The 20,668-nt window shown below is 45.2% G+C and overlaps 1 protein-coding gene across 15 annotated transcripts in view; it reads left to right on the forward strand.

The window, feature by feature from the left end:
* Positions 1–8,772, forward strand: part of LOC118504624 — a 102,977-nt gene extending 94,205 nt beyond the window's left edge. For 14 of the 15 annotated variants that reach the window (XM_036039313.1, XM_036039327.1, XM_036039321.1 and 11 more), the window contains 3 exons: positions 281–2,078; positions 4,636–4,937; positions 5,003–8,772. In XM_036039313.1, coding sequence (XP_035895206.1) covers positions 281–2,078; positions 4,636–4,937; positions 5,003–6,100 — 3,198 coding nt within the window. In that variant the 3' untranslated portion in view covers positions 6,101–8,772. The remainder of the gene's footprint in view (positions 1–280; positions 2,079–4,635; positions 4,938–5,002) is intronic. The other variant, XM_036039323.1, reaches the window with a different exon arrangement.
* The last annotated feature ends 11,896 nt before the right edge of the window (positions 8,773–20,668 follow it).

A 20,668-nucleotide genomic window follows, 5' to 3' on the forward strand; every position in this document is an offset into this window, starting at 1 on the left:
ATACATAGTGAGAATGCGAGAATGCAAATTAATGTCTCCATACTAGCAAAAACACCATGCTCTTGTAACCCGGATACTAACCACCTTCCCTGCAAAGCAACTGCCGTCCACTGAAAAACCGACACGCGCCATGTTGTCATCGAAACTCCTTGCGACGCTCGCTAGTCCCATCCTTGTAATGTGGCCGCGCAAGTAATATTATCTTCTTCGTCCTTGTGTTTTCTCTTTTACTTTTCTTTTCTTGCGCCATTGTCGTTGTCACATCTGCCCGGACTCACAGCTGCAAGTGACATCGAACCAAACATCGAGCTCGCCTTCGATAGTGCAGAGCATGAGTCCGACGTCTCCCACGGTGAAAGCACCGCCGAGTCCGATCCTGAACACAACCGGTGTGGCGGGACACCACGCCAAACCGACGATGCGCGTGTCCTTCAAGGACCGGATTCGCAGTCTGCACCACCAAGATTCGAAACACCACGGTGAATCGAAGGCAGCATCGGTACCGGGCACGATACACGAGACCACCGACATGAAGCAGCAACTGCTTCAGAATGTAGTAGCACTCGGTAAAACAGGAACCGGGCAGCAGCAGCACCAGCAGCTACAACAGCAACATCAACCGCACCATCCCACCAAGCCATCCACCGCGCAATCCCTCAAGGATAAGATTCGCTCGCTGGGTCATCTAAAGGGGGACGATCAGTTGAAACCCTGGTCCAAGCTGAAACTTGCCACGGTGGTTAGTCTTGGTGGAAGTTACACGAGCCTCAACAACGCCGCATCCGAGGAATCGCCCATACTGAAACAGTCAAAGCGCAACCGGCTCAAAACTTCCATCCCGGCCGATCTCAACCTAAACTCGCTGGCTTCGATGACACCTCCGCCTATTTCGTCTGCACCTCCCACAACCAGCACTCCTCCGACGTCCTTCCTGCCGAACAAGATCCTGTCCTGTGCGGCGGGTGAAGCTGCTTCGGTCAGTGATAGCGAGGTGGCTAGTGGAAGCCGAACGCAACGAACCCCTGCGCCTTCTAGTTCGTCACGGGCCGTTCCGGCACGGGTACGCATGAAACCGAAGCCGATCAAACTGGTATCGAGCGAACCGAAGAGCTATCTGTCGATAGACGACCTGTCACCCGAGTACTGCGGACTACCCTTCGTCAAGAAGCTGAAGATCCTGAACGAACGCCAGAAGCTAGCCGAACTGGAGTCGGCCATCAAGACACGCAGCCTTAGTCTCGACTGTACCGATTCGAACACCAGCACCGCCAGCACACACGACCTGCTCGACCAGCTGACGCGCAGCCAGAGCGAGGGTTCCGGTATGGCGCACACGGTCCGCTCGAAGAGCGAGTCCCCCAAGCGATCCGATTCGAACGGTCTGCTGCCGCTCAGCCCCGAGTCGAACGAAACACTCGAGCGGCGCCAGCTGAAGAGCATACTGAAGAAACTGTCCGAGGACAAAGCAGCACTAGAACAACGCCCAAACCGCGACCTCAAGAAGCTGATGCGAGCGCAGACGGTCGAAGGGTACGTTGCCAGACACAGCAAATTCACCAAAAGCGTCACCTTCCATAGGAACACACTCTCTAGCCCTCCCAGCAGTGCTGCCCAGTGTGACTCTATTGAAGAACGTAGTCTTTTTCCCCTTCTTAGCGCACAAACGGCTCCCGGCACGACACCGGGCGTGCCGCATTCCATATCCTCGGTACCGCTGACCTCGTCGCACGCTGACGACCGTCTGTCGGTGACCACCGCCTCCATCGAACAGGAGCACGAACGCTACTATCAGGTGCTCCACGAGGAGCACCACCATCACGCCGAACACCACCGAGAGGAGCATCACCAGTTCCATCGGATATCTCCGACGGGGCCACCGGGACCGGATGGGCTGGGTCGAACGGTGGACGACGATGATACGCGCAGCGCTCTGGCGGTCATCAGCAATGGTGACGCGCATCGGGGCTTTCCTTACGATCCGCACGCAGATCCGGATATCGATCTAGATCCGGACGGTGTGGATCCGACGAACAGGTCTTCACTTTCCACCCTGGCCACCCAGCGTAAACTGATCAAAGGTAAGTGGTTTAGTGAAAGTCCCCCTCCCTCTTGCCAACCGCAACACTACGCCAGTGTCATCCGCAGATTATAGACGGAACCTTGTACAAGGTGTTCCCGGTTACGCAAACTGCCTATCGCTATCTCCTCTGTTTTCAGCTCTTATTTCCTGTGTATATTATTATGTGTATATTTCAGCGTTATCAAGTAAAGACATGCTTATTTTCCTTTTTCTGTTAACGACTTAGAAGCACATTAGAAGCACACCAATTATAGGGAATTAATCGAATTTCAATAATTCAACTATATATTTTCTGAAGTTGATGAACGTTTAAAGATAACATTTTCGAACTTATTTTTTGTACTGATTTGTAACACCCTTCGATAAATTGAAAAAAGTGTAGTTAGTTATTGCTTTGTTTTACAACGCATCACTCTTTTACTTATTTGTTTCTGCTAATCCAACAACAAAATTTATCCCAAACGTAACCCAAACGTATGCTTTGAAATATTAATTTTTATTGATTTAGTCTAAATTCAATCTACAATTAACCAATCAATAAAATTGGCTAGTTTATTTAAACATCAGCAATAAAATTTATAATAAACAACTGAGCAAATATCCGTCACTCGTAAAACACTTACCACTGTGCTTGCGTTATGTTTGCTGCGACAAGTAACGCTTCTCGTTACGCCCCTGAAAGTAGACCATCTAGTGCTACATAACCGTTTCGACTGATTTCAAAATTAACGGCTCATGTTTTGAAACCCGTCCCATTTTATTGATGTGTTTTTCTTTAAATATTTGTTTTTAGTGGTTTTTAGTGGCATTAAAAATATATTTTAACGAACGATCGTATGATTTTTGCATTATTTATCTTTCTGAGAGCTTATGGCCGCCTTTAACAAAATTGACAACCAGATACATATTGAACACAACAATTGATCATCTAACAAGCTTGCTTTCAATCAACGATTCCATTCGAGAGCTTATTTTATTTCGGTAGAATAGTCAAGCATGCGTGGGTGTGTGGGGTGAATATCAAAATAAACCCCATACTATCCTTTACTTGCATAAGATACCATCCAACAAGGACAATAGAAGCACTTGTGGTTCTCTTGCCGTCGCTAATCTTTTCTTTTCATCATCATCAACACTTGCAAAATGAGCCAGGCTTGTACCTCCACAACCTAGATAGCACTTATGATCGAGATTCTCGAATCACTCAGCTAATACCGATGATACCGGTGATTTAAGCTACATAGGCAAATTAGAAATCTGATGAAGTATCGGCAGAATGTCGGCTGCATACCGTTTGAAATGTTTGCTAAAGCTCTTGCTTCTCCCACTCAGAAATAGATTCTACTCCAAGTTTCTAGTGCATCAAAGGATCCTTCACCTTAGCTGCACGCTGCTTCAGTCCGACGGCTATATTTGCATGCCCCGCAGGATCATCTCATACTGCTACCCTATTAGGCATATCTTGGCATGGCAGGCTTCGCAAACGCTTGTAGTATCGATGTCCCTTTTCACAGGAAATAACTCCATTCTTTGTGCCACCCGTTCTGTTCCTCCCTCTCGCATAAAATTCTATCAAACACAAATTTCCTTTCCACATAAAACTATCCTCATCAAGCATGGGCATTTATTCCCAATGCGGCCCAGCTAGATTTGTTGTTGATTGGCTGAACTCAATGTCTGACGAGGGGAGGGAATCGAACGAAACGCATGCACCACACGCGTACCAGGCACAACGTTCTGAAGTGCCCGGTTCGAAGCCGTGGCAAACTTCTGTAAGTAAGTGGAACCAGAAACCGGAGGGCCCCAGTGCCATGTGTGATGTACCGGAGAAGCGTGTGGCAAACTTCGTTAGCCTCGGAGTGAACGAGGATGTCCGGTCCAGCTGTGCTTTCGATTATACCGATTTCCGGCCCTACCCTGCCCGACGACATCGACTCACTAGACAATCGACAACAGGCTTCGGGTCGCTTTATCGCATCTGAAACACGATAAAGAATGCCATGCACATCAAACCACACCTACACACATCACACACACACAAGCTGTAGACTATTTTCCCTGAGCTACTGCTTTCTCCGGACGCTACTACTAGCATCAGCACTCTGGACATTGTATCTGTTGTGTGGCGAACAGCTCAACACAAACTATTTGCGGACAGGATGCTCTCAAACAAAACGGACGGAAGAGCCAACTCTAATTAAGTGTTTCTATTCTTTCGTCTCCCTATCCTTGGTTTTACTTTTCCATATACTTTCCTGGCCTCGCTAACGGAAACCGCCCCTGCGTCCAAAAACGTGTGAATGCTAAATATGCTCATCGTAACGGCCCGTCTATCGCTAACTCCACGGTTCTATACTATTGCTCTCCTAACTCAATTACACGCGAGGATGTATTTGTGTCCCCGTTGTGTCTCTCCCCCTGTCCACCGTTCCATTTGCACTGCTTTACTCGTGGCACCAATTCTTCGCCGGTTCCGGTGCCGACGTTCAATATCAATTGGATACACACTACCGAATCGACACCGAACAATTCCAACTGTTCCGCCCCGTGCGCAGGTTCACTGGAGGAGCAGGAGTTTTTCGGCGAGGTGTTGCTGGGCATCAAGCAGGTCATCCAGACGCATATGAAGGAGATACAGGTGAAGTTTCAGGACGAGTTCTTCAATCTGGAGCTGGAGGTAAAGAAGCGGGATGACATCATATCAAAGCTGCAGAATCGCATCCTGGAGCTCGAGGCCGAACAGCAGCATCACGGACTAATGGTGCAACTGCCGCCCGAACAGGGTGATACGCCTTACCACAAGTCCGCATCATCTGGGTCCGGCAGTACCGGATCGTCTAATGAGTTACCATTCATGGTGAGTAACTCCAGCTGCTCCAGCAATTGTCGAACCGTTACTTAATTCCCCCTCTATTCTTTCAGCGTGGAGATTCGCTGGACACCATATTTGCCTCATCTCCACACTCCGATTCCGATGCACCACGGCAACCGAAGACACGCAGCCGAAAACCTCGCACATCACCACGCCATCGGCAGCTGCGCAATCGGCCCACCTGGGACGAGTCCACGGATCAGGATAGTTTCGATCGCAAGGACTCACCACCGCTTGGTACCGGACAGCAACCCGGTAATGGCGCATCCACCGGAGGTCTGTCTGGACCCCCACCTCCAGTACCACCGCGACGATTGTCCGCCACAGCAACGTCAACCACAACCGCCGTCACTATGTCCGCTACCACGGATCGTATTCGCAGCCCTTACCGAGACCTGGTCATTTCCGAACTTACCGGCAACATCATCTCGGACAGTGTGATCGTGAACATTGAGGCCACGTCCAGCTCGCAGTCGGAATCACAGTCCGAAACCGATCAACCCTTCGGCGAGGAGAACGAAGAGGAGGAGGAGGAGGAAGAGGAAGACGAGGAGGATGGTGAGGCGAGACAACTGATGAGACACGGTCGTCCTCGGAGACGTGAAACGGAAGATGACGATGAGGACGATGACGACGATGATGATTGTGGTGATGAGCCGGACTGTGGCGAAGAGCTAGAGGGCGAACAGGAACAGGAAGAGGAAGAAGCAGGCAACGAAGAGGAAGAGCAAGAAGAGGAAGAGCAGGAAGAGGAAGAGGAGGACGAGGAGGAGGAAGAGGAAGAGCTCAATCACAACGACTGGGAGGTGCGGATGCTGGCTGCGGAGTTGAAGAAGCGCGAAAGCATCAGCACCGACTTCCCGAGCGAACTGGACGGTGGTGGCGATGGGTTGGTGCGTCGTCGAAGCACCCGCAAACGTAGCGACACGGACACGGACGGCAGTGACGGGACGGAGCGGGACGCCTTCGGTCGACCCCGTGCCGCCAGCCTCGATCAGCACAATCTACAGCGACGGGCCGCCTTTGGACGAGCTGGCCGGGCACCGACGATTGCGGGTCCACCGTCTACCGGCGGACCGAGTGCGTCCCGGTCCCGGGGCGGTCTCTTCAAGGCGTTGAGCTTCGATCGGGACAAAGATCGTCTCTGAGAATTAAGGCTTCACTGTGAGGTGTGCATGTTTACCAGCATCACCCAGGTCGTCGTGATCGAGTGGAATGGGAATGGGCGCCGGATACTGACCAAACCGAGCGTCTCCCGGATCACGCACGGGGCGTCAAACTGAGTCCCGCACGCACGCGCAATACTACACCGCCCTGGTACTCCCGTTCAATCATCGCCCTTCCCATTAGCTGGTGCTTCCATCGGCTCAGTAGTGAGATTAACGTAACGCAATTGGCAATTTGTTTAGCAATCGTTGGAGCTGACACAACACGGTCTGTCTCTGTCTCTTTCTCTGTCTCCCAGTTCCCGTCCAGAGCAATGCAAAGCATTTTGTTGCACCGTTTTGTGTTGTTTTGCGGTTCCGAACCAGTTACCATGTCCGCTCCGGTCCGCTGGTACAGTGACCGGTAAACGCTTAGCGTTAGGTAGCAGCAGAACCATAAAGATAGATTCGTTAGAGCTTAGAAGTGGGTGGGCGCAAAGTAAAAGTCCACCTTTCTGCACGCTTTCAGGTAGCCAAAGTTCTTAGCTGTTGAAGCATGATCTTCAGCTAGTTGATACATCTAGCACAAATCAACCGGAGTACGTGATCTCCCAATGCAAGCAAGTCAAACGAACAGTTCAAGCGTGATCGATCGTACGTTCCAGTTTCAATTATCTTTCGTTTGTGTTTTCGTAAGAGCAAAGTTCGGTGAGGTAGAATTAGGAAGGTATAATTTTACTGATAGTGTAACTAGCGACAAACTATTGTAATTCGAAATTACCTTTTAATTGCGATGCGCCTGACACACGAACTTACAACACTTCTCTAGGGAGTGTATCACTGATCACTGTAGGCAGCGTAGACATCACTAAGCATACCATACCCTGCCTAGGTACTATCAAATCTACATCCACCTATTAGATTTGAAACCGAGTTAATCGTGAGATTTAAAGTCGGAAGGCTGACAGTTAATGGGGCAACGGATCTAGCTTGTATTGATAGTGTTGTGCGCTACTGCACACCAGGGACACACGATGGACCTAAACCGTAGATGGAAGTTAACGAATGCATGCGGGATGCATGGGAAGTAGCAAAAGCTTAACATATATAAATACAAACAAAAACAAATCGACCAAACAGCACGTTAGTCACCATTAGTCTAGGAGTGTGGACAGGTGATTCGAATTTTCCCGAACGAGTTCCTGAGCCGCGTCGTTTTATACCCTCTTAACTAGTTACGATAAAACCAGCTGGGTGGATGATTGTTAGGTGATGATGCGATCGTTACAAATAAATAGTTTTCGTTACGTCCCTACAGTACACTTTTTCTTTTTTGTTACTTGTTGTTACCCAATTTTAAAATATACGTTTGGACACGTTAGACTTATCGACTTACTTTGTACTTACCAAATACCACCAAAACGAAGGATGAATTTTCCTGCAGAAGAGAAACATTAGTGTAGCGATGAATATAATACTGTTAAAAAAGAAGAAGAAATAATAAATAGCACTTTAACTTTGCCAATTAGCAAAACCAAACACACACACACACAAACAGAAAACCAGGGGTGAAATATGATAGGAAGGATATAATCGCATACTACTCTAGACGGCATAGTAACACCGGTATATTCAGATTCTGATCGTGACCAAAGACCAAACCCCTCCCCGAAACACGACAGGGCACGATTGGAAGAACAAACAAAACTGGAAAAATAAACAAAATAGAAATCAAGTAAAACTAATTAAAAATACACACCCACACACTTATTTAAGTGAATAAGATAGAAATGAGGAAAAGGTATTGAAACAAGCAAACAAACAAACAAACGATGGGTAACATGAGAGGGAAGGATGATAAGCAGAACTAGTCAAACCAAAACATCAATAGCTTTAGTTTAACTAGTTTAGCAACAGATGGAAACTGTAGTTTGATCATTCTGTGTTTTGTTTGAGTTTTTCTTTAAGTAATTCTGGTTTGATTTTTTAATTTATTTTATTTAAATATTATGGTATTTTACACCTCTATTTTACTTATTAAAGCTACTAATTTTTTGTTTTTGTTTCCTTGACTGTTAAATCTAACGTAATATTTTCATTGCGATTTTCATGTACACCAGTTGCCATCTTTTGCTAAATTTGTTATGCCTCGTAATACATAAGGTAAGGGATTTGTATTTGGTAGTACTTTTAAAAATGAACACTAGTAAACCACAACTCCTCTGGCATAAGTTTGTTAGCGAGCTAGGGAGAACGAATGAGCAAGGGAACGTGTGGCGACACTAGTTAATAGCATTAAGGTGAGAGTGTGTGTGTGTGTGTGTGTGAGTGTGAGCTTGTAAAAGCATTACACACTTTTACTAGGCAGTGGTTTAGACAAGGCAAGGATAACAAAAAACAGCAACACACAAAACAAAACCGGATGGCAGATGGAGTAATGAGCGAACAATAAAAGAGACCACACTGTTTTACCCTAGCAAGGCACATACATATAAATATATATATAGAACGAACGAAACAAACTAAATAATGTTAAACAAATCAAAGCTGATTTAAAGATTACAACAAAAAACTATGTAAAAACCATACAGAACAAAACAAAAACAAACAAACAAAACAAATGAACAATTCGCAAATAAAATTTTCCCCGAAAAAGAAAACCAAGAGTCAAGATACGTTAAAACAAGACTAAAGCGTTTTAATCTTTATTCCATAGCTCGTAAGTTCGCGTTTTTTTATGTGTGTGGATCCTGGGGGCGGTCCAGTGGCCGAGGCGACAGCGGCGCCGGTCTTCACACGGCAGGGCCGGCGTGCAAATCCCATCCAGACCGCCTCCCCGTACGAAAGGCTGACTACTTTTCTACGGGTAAAATTAAGTCACAGAAAGCCAGAAATGGCAGGCCGAGACCTCTCGAGGTTGTAGTGCCAAAGAAGAAGAAGAAGGATCCTGGAAAGAATCAAATGAAACCACGGTGTGTTGCTGAGGAGGTAAGAGAATGAAATAATTATATTTCAACTTCTAATTGATAATAAACGCATCAGGCGAGAAATTAAAACCGAATTGGCTCCAGCTTTGCCCCGGTACGGTTTTGTGGTGGCGTGCCTGTAATCTGTGAATCCCATTAATTATTGATCGATGAACACTAAATCCTAAAATAGAGTCGCATTGTGGGAGGAAACATTAAAACCCAATCCCGGCCAGTTCAATGCAGCATAATGCAGTCCTATTCCTACCCCATCTGACAAATGATCATTGCAATCGAGTTTGGACGGTTTAATTACGAGCCCTGGTTCCACGCTTGGTTTTGCTAGTCTCTCGCAATTTACATTGGCGAGGTTCATTGGTTTCGTATTGTAATCGGTTGACCGCATAACGCATTTAGTGGATTGCGTTCATGCTGTACGGTCACTGTGACATTCGCACGGTGGTAAAGGCCAAATATGAAGTCACGCGTGTAATAAATTAGATTCAAAAAGAAACTCTTCTATTTATGAATCACATACATACGCAAAATTTTAAACTGCAAGCGCCCGAAAAATGTGCATTTAATCTGTCGGGAGCATTATAGCATCATTTGAAAGTTATTGACTTCCGGCCTGCAGGGACAAGCACCATTCCTGAACGTGATTCTAGCGCTTCTACCCGTTGCTAGTGTTCTACCACAGCTTCTACCGCAAGGGAACGTAGCCACGCTGATTGTAATCAGTATAAACATTATCATCACCATAAATAGATGCTCCCTGCACTGGCCAGCCGCTGCAAGACACAGGCGAAAGGCGTGAAGCGATGGCCACCATGTTTCAGCCACCCGAATAGGACGGCTAGGACGTCCTTGGCAAGGTTGGCGGAGGAAAGTCTACGCGCCTGTTGCAAGTGTACCCCCGTCTTCAGGGCCGTGTTTTTTTTTTTTGTTGCCCACTGTCCACGTTTATGAATTATTCAACGCAGTGCGTACATACGCCCTTAATTATGAGCTGCTGAGCTGCTCCAGAGCTCCGGGACCTTCCCCCCGATGTAGGAATTGTTGCACTATAAACACTGCACTTCATGCAGCAAAGGCCATCCATGTTGGCCCATTGGGTTGTGCGTCGTAGTGTTCTGGTCCATATTCGCTTCTTCTCCGATACTCCGCTCCGCTGGCTAAGGTAATAAATTCACTGAACTTTTAATTAATCGAACATGTTGGTACGGGACGGCCGGGCAGGCTACTCTGGGGCCAATCAACTACGCTACCACCCCGCGTTCATCACTGATTTGATTAATAATACATGCCACGATGATTGGCGAACCGAGCGAGCCCGGCAGAACCTGGTGAAGGATTTTTCTCCAGCGCACGTCGGAGAAAAGTATGGGATGAGAGAAGGTAGCAGCAGCAGCAGCAGCACCGGCAACGACAAAAAAAATTGTCACCAAATGACCGTCAACCGTGTGGACCGGATTGCTACCGGAGTGGTCTTGCGTGCTCGACCCTGAAAAGAAAACCACCAAGAAAGTGTGGCAAGAAAAACTACCACCATCGCTGGACCAGTGGTCTCCAGTTTTTCAATCCACCTGGTTGCCGCGGCGGATCCCGGTGTCAGCAGGACACCGTGAGGACAGCGATACGGCTGACGGACAGCTTCGGTGCTACCGGTGTTCAGCATCACCGATTTCGTACTCCGAGTGCGATAAAAAAAACGGATGGCCAGAAGCACTGATCGGATCGGACCTTGAATTGCGTGTCTGCACTTGCTCGCGGGAGAACGACGGTCCACGTCTGTGACACAATGTCGGTTAATCGCGCGCTGTGATAATTAAATTGCCCGTTTATCAATACGCTACCCTGCCGTCGTTGAGAGCAAAGTTTATGAACACCTGTGTGACATTCATTTCTATAAAGTAGCTTTTAAATTGTTTAACACCCCGTTGGTGCTTACCCTTTGCGAAATCGGTGACGGAAAGGCGATGATGAATCGGTTTCACTTTTTTGCTTCTGCACACGAGTACATGAGTTGGGGACGCTTGATTATTAGTCCAATATTCACAACCATCGATGCCCTACAATGTTGCTCGGAATTATGCGAAAAAAAACCCCACCCACCATTACAATTGTTATCAACCGTTTTCCATTCAAATGCGATCACTTCTGTTTCATTGCCGTTGGGGTGTAAATCATAGTCAGGCCGAATGAGTCAATAAATTGTATGCTGTACGTATGCTTGGCCCCTGCGAGCAGTGTGGAGCAACGGATGCAACGTAAAAAACAATTTACCAACTCATGCTTATTCCCTCCTCCGAAACACCAGCAGTAAGTTTGCGAGTGATTTATTCGATCGTTTCCAGCGCTCCAAACTGGACTATCTTGTGTGATAAAAACAAAGCAAACAGGCAGCCTCATCACGGAGCTAACGACGAACGGTGGACGTCGTTCGTCAAACCGTTGATGAGCTATAAGCATTCGCCCGGTTGATCTTTCAACGAACGCCAGCAACTAACAAAAACTGATCCACAGAAAGGAGTCGAGGAGAACGAGGGGGGAGAGCGTCGGAGGGAAAGGAGGGGGATGCAATTTAGCCTCCCCTAGTTCGCAAACCCGTTTTCCCGATCGACTTCCTTCGGGCCACACTTGCGAGCAAACATAAATGCACCGGGATTGCGATGTCGTTCATGAATCGCTCGGCACAAAATTCGACTTACCCCGGTACGGACGCTGGTCCTGATTTCGATGCACCTCAGTAATGCTTACCACAGCGCACTATCATTATACTTCATTATTAAATTCATCACAGTGCGCCATATGAATACGAAACGTGTTCTTCGGAAGTTCGATGGCTCACGCGAGGGGTGAACGGGTTTTGCGCATCGTCGGCGTGCATTTTTTTTTTTGTTTTATGGGGTGCATTCGACGATCGTTGGAATGCATTTCATTAGGTTGATTCGGTGCACTTTGAATACACTGCTTGTGTTTTGCTTTTTTACAAGCAAACTCGTTTTTTCATTAGTTTTTTTATTGTACGGGTAAAATGTCACGCAATAGAAGAAACAATCTAAGCGATTGCCTTATTGCTAAGCAAAATCAGAAACTAAAATTTTACTTCATATACAAAGCAAATCTAGTGGGTAACTTTGTTCGAAGTAATACGGTCAGGACGTTCTATCAGAATCTTCGAGGATAATCAAGTACAACGATCGCATTTGGGTCGGTCTACTCTAGCTTACGATGATAATTATGACACGACCGGTATAATCAAATGCCATTCGGATCGCTCATCCGATTCTGCTTAACCAAGGACTATCGAACCATCAGCGAGTAGCAGCAAGTAAAAAAGCGAAAAAACGATGATGATCTTGTTAAAATCGTGTTGTAGCAATATTGCATAACTTTAGGCGTTCAGATCGTCTTGTTCAAGTCTAACGATTTATCATACGTTTTATTTAATTTTTTTTAAATCAATTATGGCCCACAGAGCTGATGAAACAATGAATTAAGGTTAATTTACAATTCTTGCTTCATGGCAGATATTTCTTTCACCACGCAAGAGCTCTGCAATAATGAAGTGTGATGTGCTTAGTCAACATGTTTGATTAGACATAGTTAGTTGTATTGTATTTAGGAGCCAACAAAAGTTTTTTGGAGGCAGCCTAGTCTTTTCCATGAAGGGAGCCATCAAAAATTCTACTGACCTGACATTAATAATACCAGACCCGGTTGTGGAAGGGGTGGTCCGGTGGCCGAGGCGACAGCGGCGCCGGTCTTCACACGGCAGGGCCGATCCCATCCCAACCGCCTCCCCCCTGTATGTAGGGCTGACTACTTTACTACGGTTAAAATTAAGTCACATAAAGCCAGAAATGGCAGGCCGAGACTGCTCGAGGTTCCAAGGTGCCAAGGAAGAAGAAGAAGAAGCCGGTAGGCCTCGTTCGAGTTGTCCAACTTTTAAAATTCTTTTTAATACTGATTTGATTGCAAATTTGCAGGTTTCAAGAACTTCCAAATGATCACAAAGAAATTTCTTCTTCTTCCTTGGCACTAAAACTTAGGAAAATCTTGGTGTGCCATTCCTGGCTTCCTGTGACTTAATTTTAGCTGGATAGTCAATCTTGTGTACAGGGAGGGATCGTCCCAAGTTACTGTTCAAAAATATATTGTTATCCAAATTGTGCGAATATCATCTTTCAGAAGCAGTATAATAATATTTTTTAATTGGTTACATTCTTTTGAAAAGTCTCTTTTTCCGAATGTTCCAAATAAATCCCCTTTAGCATGAGCATGATAAAACCATTTTATGCAAAACTTGCATAATTTAAAAAAGAATTCAAAAGAATTGGAACTACGAGATAAGTTTTCGATCAATGTACTTTAAAATTTAAAATAGAATCTCAAGTTATGCCGAGCACTGCCATATGATACATATAGCAAACATAAACCGATTACATTCATTAAGAAACCTTTCCTCAAGTACTCGCGTCTTCCGCACCAACTGCAAAGCTAAGATCCCAACATCCCGGACGTACGAGGCGAGCACCGAATGCAAACACTTGTTAACTGTAATTAAAATTAAATTATAGAAATTTTCTCCACCACCAGAATGTGCGGCAAAAATGAATTATGATTCTTATTTAATGAACGCCCGGACGCCCGTCGGTACTCACGAACTGTCCGGTCGTCCGGTAGGTCGGCATGGGGAATAGCACCGGGGAAGGTAAAAACTATTAACCAGCGTTCCTTTCGCATGACAATTGGCATGTCAGTGGCGGACACCAAGTGGCGTCGAGTGACGATGACCGACAGCGGAGCATCAGTCTGGGATGGCCCGCGGAACTCGAGCACGACTTTGCTCCCGCCTAACCCAACCAGGAGAGGAATGTACCACGCCAGATGGAAAACTCGCCGTGCTCGAAGGGTTGGGCAAACGGGGAGTAAAGGGCGGAAGGCATACACAACAACTGTCTTGACGGATCGCTCAGTTTGACTGGGCCATTATTTACACTCACTTATTTATGGGCCGATTGGCTTAACCTAGCCCTAGAATCACCTGGGAACTGGAGTGTGGTGTGTTTTCCGTACTGCTTTTTTTTAAGCTCTGCTTCGGGCAATGATAATATGTGGAAGGAAAAGTACGAGACAAAGCTATCCTTCAGCCGGCCGAAGACAAAACAACATTCTCGCTAGGGTTTTGCAAATAAGCACAAGCTAATTGAAAATGCTCGTTGCACTTAGTGCGGTTGAGGTTCGTTCTGTTCAATCATTGCCAATGGTTCTTGTCGTTGTGCTGTGAAGATGTGTGGAAATGCGAGATGGAATTGACGTCCAGATCTTACTAGCTACCTTTTTCATGTTTTTTTAATGCATTTGGATAATAAATTCTGAGAATTGATACATTTTTGTACAAAAGTGTAGGTCGATTCCATAGTTTTCGTTAAGCAATATAGAGTAAATGTAGGCTCAAAGACTTAAAACAAGATGTCGTTTATGCGAACCCTTTTATCGTCGTACACTATCCAATAAAGCTTATCTCGATGAAATTTAAAATTCATCTTACTTCATCAGAACCTCACTCCTTCTGTCTATCCGTTCGTTGTAAATGCAAATAAGCTTACACTAGCTTATCAAACACTTGCCACCGGTCGTTGGCTGCCGTTGTACTAGCTACCAACATACATGTCTTATCGTCAGCATCGCCCGACGGACAGCAAATTCCATCGGAAGTGTGTGACATTGCTATCTGGTTAGGTCCCGAGAATAGGCAAGGCTCCCGGTTTTCCCTCGCTCACAAGAAGCTTATCGATGGACTGATCGATCCCATCCGGTCGGTTTTGATCGCTGTACAAATGCCTTCGCGACATTGATGGTGACATTCTCCGCCGAGTTGCCAACCGGCAGTCCGTCAGTCGCAAGAAGCAGCAGAAGAAGGACACTTGTAATCGACACATCGCTAAACACACACGCACGGGACCTTGATGCGGGCACGCACGTTCCACCGAATGTGGACATGTTGGCAGCACCAACATGGAGCAAACAACAAAATCGGCTAAACTAAGGCAACACTACCATAAGAACTTGTCCACCGGCCATCGGCTAGATGGAAATGTTGTACGCTCCCGTTTGCTGGAGAACGCCTGAGCGAAGCGGTGAAAAACAAAGTATCCTTGATGGACGCGTGTCTTCGGGGGGGGCGGCGAGCTCTCGATCGGGCTTGATAGCAGTCGATCGACAAGGAACGATGATTTATAAGGAATAATTTTAATTAATCACCATTTCAGGCTTCCGAGCCGTGTGGTGCGGAGTCGCGCGCACGTCCGCTCCGAGGTTGACCCCGCCACTACAACGGTCACAGCTTCCAAGAAGACGGCCTCGGTCCAGCGATTCCCAATCCCTGGGTTTCAGTGTGTGCCATACGCGAAATCTCGTCCGGGAACCTGTCCAGCGGGTCCGTTGCTGCCCATATCGGGTGCCCCGCGGGAACCTCAACCAAACCATAAATAATACATGTCGTCCCCGTTGGACAGAAATTGCGCCAACATTACGACGCTTCGAGCGTGCATACCTGTGGGGTATACGCGCCCGGATCCATAGATCGACGAGTGCTACGGATGGTAGGAATCGATCCGGGTGGGTTGATGTCAGGCGGCCCCAAACACACTCTGATGCCGGACCAACTTGGACCGATCGGGAGTCTGAGAAGTTGGTACGGTTGTGTGCTACGTGCCACAATGCTGCACCGGAGCGGTATGCTTGACAGGCTTATAGCTGAGAACGTTGGTAGACAGTGGTGATCATTGAAGTTGGGCTGGTAACGCTGAAATACGCAATGTTGAAAGAAGTTAGAAATTTTGTTATTTGATACTCCAAAAAATTATTCTAAAGCTTTTATTTGAAACTACATTCAAAATTGGAATCAGAGTTTCTATTATGTTTCCTACAGTGATAAACAATAATATAGGAGCATAACTTTAATGTCGATTTTCATAATACTGCTTTCAGTACTTCCGAGAGGCTTAACCATACTACATCTTCGAAAAATCATCCCTGACATCTTATATAAATTATTAATTATTTATTTTCAATTATGACGGCTTGAACATACGGCTTCATTTGTTCGTAAAAAATTATTACAAATTATTGTTCGTAAAAAATTTAAAATCATTGTGTTAAAGCAAAATAAAATATGAAACAAATAATCGAAAAATTTTATTAAAAATTGTTTATTTTATTTAATAACAAGCCTTGAAAAAATTATTTGCTTCAATCTTAAATTTCATATAGGAATAAAACTAGGTCGTTCCTTTAGAATAAATAAAAAACATATGCAGGCTTATTTGTTTGTTTAATATAATTTGACCAAATATTCATCAGAATGACCAAAAAGACTCTCACAATAGCTATCTTTATTGAAAAGCGACGGCATAAACTCATTTTTATAATTGTATAAATTTATTTCACCAAATAGTTTTTTACCAAGACAATGAATTTCACCAAATGGTGGACTTATTTTATTGTCTGTCACCTTATAAGTTTAACTAATTGTCTTAATTCATCTCTTAAACAATCTATAAAAAATGACAAAAATGTTATTTTATTCATCAGGAACGACCTGGCCGTATTCCTAAAAGGAGCCTCTCTACTATACCAAAAAGGGAAATTATACTTACGTTATTATACTTCCATTCGCTTAGTACAATGCTCACCACTGTAGCATCCCAGATTCAACCATCCCACTAAGCGTGCCGCGAATGAAACTCTTTGATGACTTTGAGGAATTAAACTTTGAAAGAATTTCAATGTCTTTGTTGAGTAATTTTCGCAAAACAAGTACGGGAAAGGGTTAACAAATTTCAGGAAAGAAACTACTTCGCTCCCAACGTGTTAGCTTGAGTAACTGCATACATTTCCATCCATCTTTATATAGCACCTAATGTATTTCAATTCGTTACATCTTTCGCCTCGGCCAACAAACAAGACGCTCGAGAGAAAGGACTAAACGATGGCAGCGTATAGAAACAGCCTGATAAATGGTAGGCAATAATAAGGGCCTCTACGGTCAGCTACGGCTCCAAGCGCAATCATGATAAAGAGCTTAAACTTTATAGCTAGAATAGAATGTCAGGAACCTGTTTCTGCATCTTAAGATAATAAAATAACCGTTGCCAACTCCAACGCACATTCCGGCAGTTTGCAAATCGTAAGAGGCGAAGGAGAAAATGATTTTTATCGACACGCTAATAGCAACTGAAGGAAGGTTGAAGGAAAACGGGAAATAATTTAAATTATAAAACCTATTTGTAAAGATTTTTGCAGTGCTTCAAACAAAGATATTTAAACCAAACAATTAAAACAACAACACCGTGCTAACATGAAATTAATTATATTCTGACCCGGAGTTGCCTGCACAAGGCTTCAATGGCACATTGTAATAAAAAACTATTGCATCGATGCGCTTCCGTCCCATGCGCTCGCCCGACGCTTCACACATTAACGGATTCCGGTTTGACGACACCATTACCAGCACAGGCTGATGATTTCTATCCGATGGGAACGAACCACCCCGGCAGTACCGGTTGATCGGTCGGCTGTCGTCCGCTTGAAACAAGAACCTGCCTACCCATCTTGTGCCCGATTCCCCCCGTCGGTCCCGGGACCCCGAAAGTCACAGATCACCGAGGGAGCTGTTAGATGAGTGCAACTATGCCAAACATCCAACGGTAATGTCAATAACTGTACCTACGGAAAGCTTCCCGTACTGCTACACCACATTCGTAGCTGTGTGGTGTGTTGTTTGTCTTGAGGTTGAACAACACATAACTACCCAAGATGCAGTTTGAGCATCATTAACCGTAGGCGAACGGCTGTGCGTGCCTAATATTTTTATATACCTTTTGTCCCGTATCCACTACTAACGCTTAAGTAAGTTTAAGTTTCAAATGAAACTTTTAGGTATATGTTTGATCTGAATCAGCTATAGAAACAATAGTGTAGTCTTGGCAATCGAAGATTTTTTTTACTATAAGTTTTATGTTTGAGTTGGAATAAGTTGGAGAAAAAGTGAGACACTTTGCTATCAACGATTACAGCTGCTTCAAGTTTTACTACATTTTTACTATATATTTTAACTTCAACGATCAACATTTTTTCTAGAGACAGGTTAGGACTATATAACTTTATTAAGATTAAACATGATCTATATTGCTGTATAAATCTTCCAATGCAATAATGAGGAAGTCATCCATGTGACAAGCACTCTAACTGGGCAGTTAACAACGATTGTGAAGCATATTTGTCTGGTGTTGTTCTAGTCGGACAAAGGAAAAGTTGCTTCCATAATGAGCTCTAAGAGTTGTAAGGTGATCTCGCGATCGTGCACCCAATTAGATTCGTCAGGCTACGGTGGGCCGGTAAGGTTATGAGAATGGCACCAAACGACCCAGTCCGTCCTTTCTGGGCCACTTGAACACATTGGAAGTGATTCGCCAAAACTGAGATAGAGTAATGGTTTTGACGCGTCCACCAGACCTCTCATTATAATAGAACGGTAGACGACAACACTAAATTGTAATATCGAGGACTTCTCCAGCAGACCCAGACCACGAAGCAGACGTAGCGCCTGGTAAGTAACTAAGTAATTTTGATTGGTTAATCGAAGGACTCCCAACCGTCCTCAGCAGCAACGTAGAGAACTATCTGGACAAACCTCTCTCGGAGAACCTCATTCTATTATTTTGTATTCAAGGCTCATAAAGAAATAGTAGATATCATCAACATCAAGCTAATTATTATAACTTTTTTCAAGTTGTCAGGATTACAGAAAAATGCAGTGAATTATTTAATATTCTTAAACAGAACATCAATATCTGAAGGACATTTAAATACGTTATATGAAACTTCAAAACTCGCATAACTCCTACATTACTTGCAAAATTCATTTTTCAAATTATTACTATCTATTCAACTCACACTTGAACTCCACCCTTAGAATACACCCCTGCTTGTGTTAGCCCACCCTAATAAACCACGATTATGATTAACACTCCGCTTCTTGCACGAAGGATGAGAATTTCAAATCAACGCACGACTCCCCACCACAGCCTACGTTCTGCATGTTTGTTTTCCCTTTATTTTACATGCTCTTGATGTTATCACATTCCCTGCGCAATTTCCATCCTGCTAGCACTGTCAGCCGTGCTAGCATGTCACCATTTTCTAATTTTTCGTACAGTCTTAATTTTCAGCCTTTTGTTTTTTCGCTGTTGTCTTGTACCCCGGTTCTCCCCAATGTGTGTTTGTCGTGTTTCATTAATGCTTAATTTGCTCGTCCTTGTTCAGCACCTACTCCTTCCCGCTTCGAGTCCTCCGTCCGAGCCTGCAACGTGAGCTGTGAGGAAGCCAAAGATTTTCCCGCCCTTTGCGTGCGTTGGGAATGTGACCGTGTCCTGAGTGCACGCTGTAGACACTGCACTTATGGTTGCACTTCATTCCACATGCCAGTATTTGCTTGGGCGAAATAACGGGCCCGATGTTTTTGTGATGTTTTGCATGAATAAAAAGAAATATTTGCTCCCCTTAGCGTTTTTTTTTGCCTGCATTTGTTTTTCAATTCAGTCGTCATTTAGCGCTATTCGTCTGAGGCGTGTGTTGGACGGAGAAACGTTCTGTTGCTGGTTTGCTATAAAATATTCAACAAAACAATCATTTCAAAATTGGATATTTACAGCTACTAATCATCATACGTACTGGACGCATCCGTGGCGATTTAGAGAGCAAGCTTCTCACTGCTCATCTCACGGGCCAATAGATGTCCTTCTTTTCTCACTTATCGTGAAAGGTTCGCATATTACTTTAAAAAAACGTCTGAAGTTTCTATCCGAACCTGCCGTTTGCTTGCCGTTATCGGCCCGTTCGCTGATTGAAAAGTGGAGAGCAAAAGGTTTGTTTCGCCGCTTACCTCCTTGGCTCCCCGGTTCGCACAAAATCAAGCGAAAAACGTGGAATATAGCAGCATGGAGCATGGAACCCGTTGAACGGACGCGCACGCTCCGATTCTTTCACTTGTCTCACTTGGACGAGATATCCTCAAGTGGCGTGCCGTGTGATCGTGCGTCCCCGTGGTTTGCGCAGGGTTGCGCATGGTCAAAAATGTCGCGTACCGTCGCGACAAGGACGGGGGAACCGTAGCGTAGCAACACAATAAGGAGAAGAAAACGGCCAACCCAAAAGCAACAACAAAAAAGACGACCGAGAAAACACATGCTGCTGCAGACACAAAGCGAACGCCGACGATGTTGTCATGGTAGAGAGGGTTTCGAGAGGGTGGAGTGGAGTTGAAGGGGAGGTGGGGAGGAGGGTTGTCGTCGAGCTGCATCCACTGAATCGGGAAGTTCGAAGAGGCGCACGGTGGGTGATCTGTGAGGATATACAGCGCGACTCTGTTGTTGTGTACACTTCTTCAGCCTATGGCCCCCTTTATTGGATCTTTGCCTGCTCCGCGAAAGGCTGACGCGAAGGTGTTAGACTCCCGACGACCAAAAAAAAGGGTTTTATTTTCGAGTGCGAGGGTTAGGACGTGCCTTTGGAGAATGTTCCTCTGTGTATGTGT

This window comes from Anopheles stephensi, chromosome 2 (genome assembly GCF_013141755.1).
Source record: "Anopheles stephensi strain Indian chromosome 2, UCI_ANSTEP_V1.0, whole genome shotgun sequence".
In the NCBI taxonomy this organism is placed as follows: domain Eukaryota; kingdom Metazoa; phylum Arthropoda; class Insecta; order Diptera; family Culicidae; genus Anopheles; species Anopheles stephensi.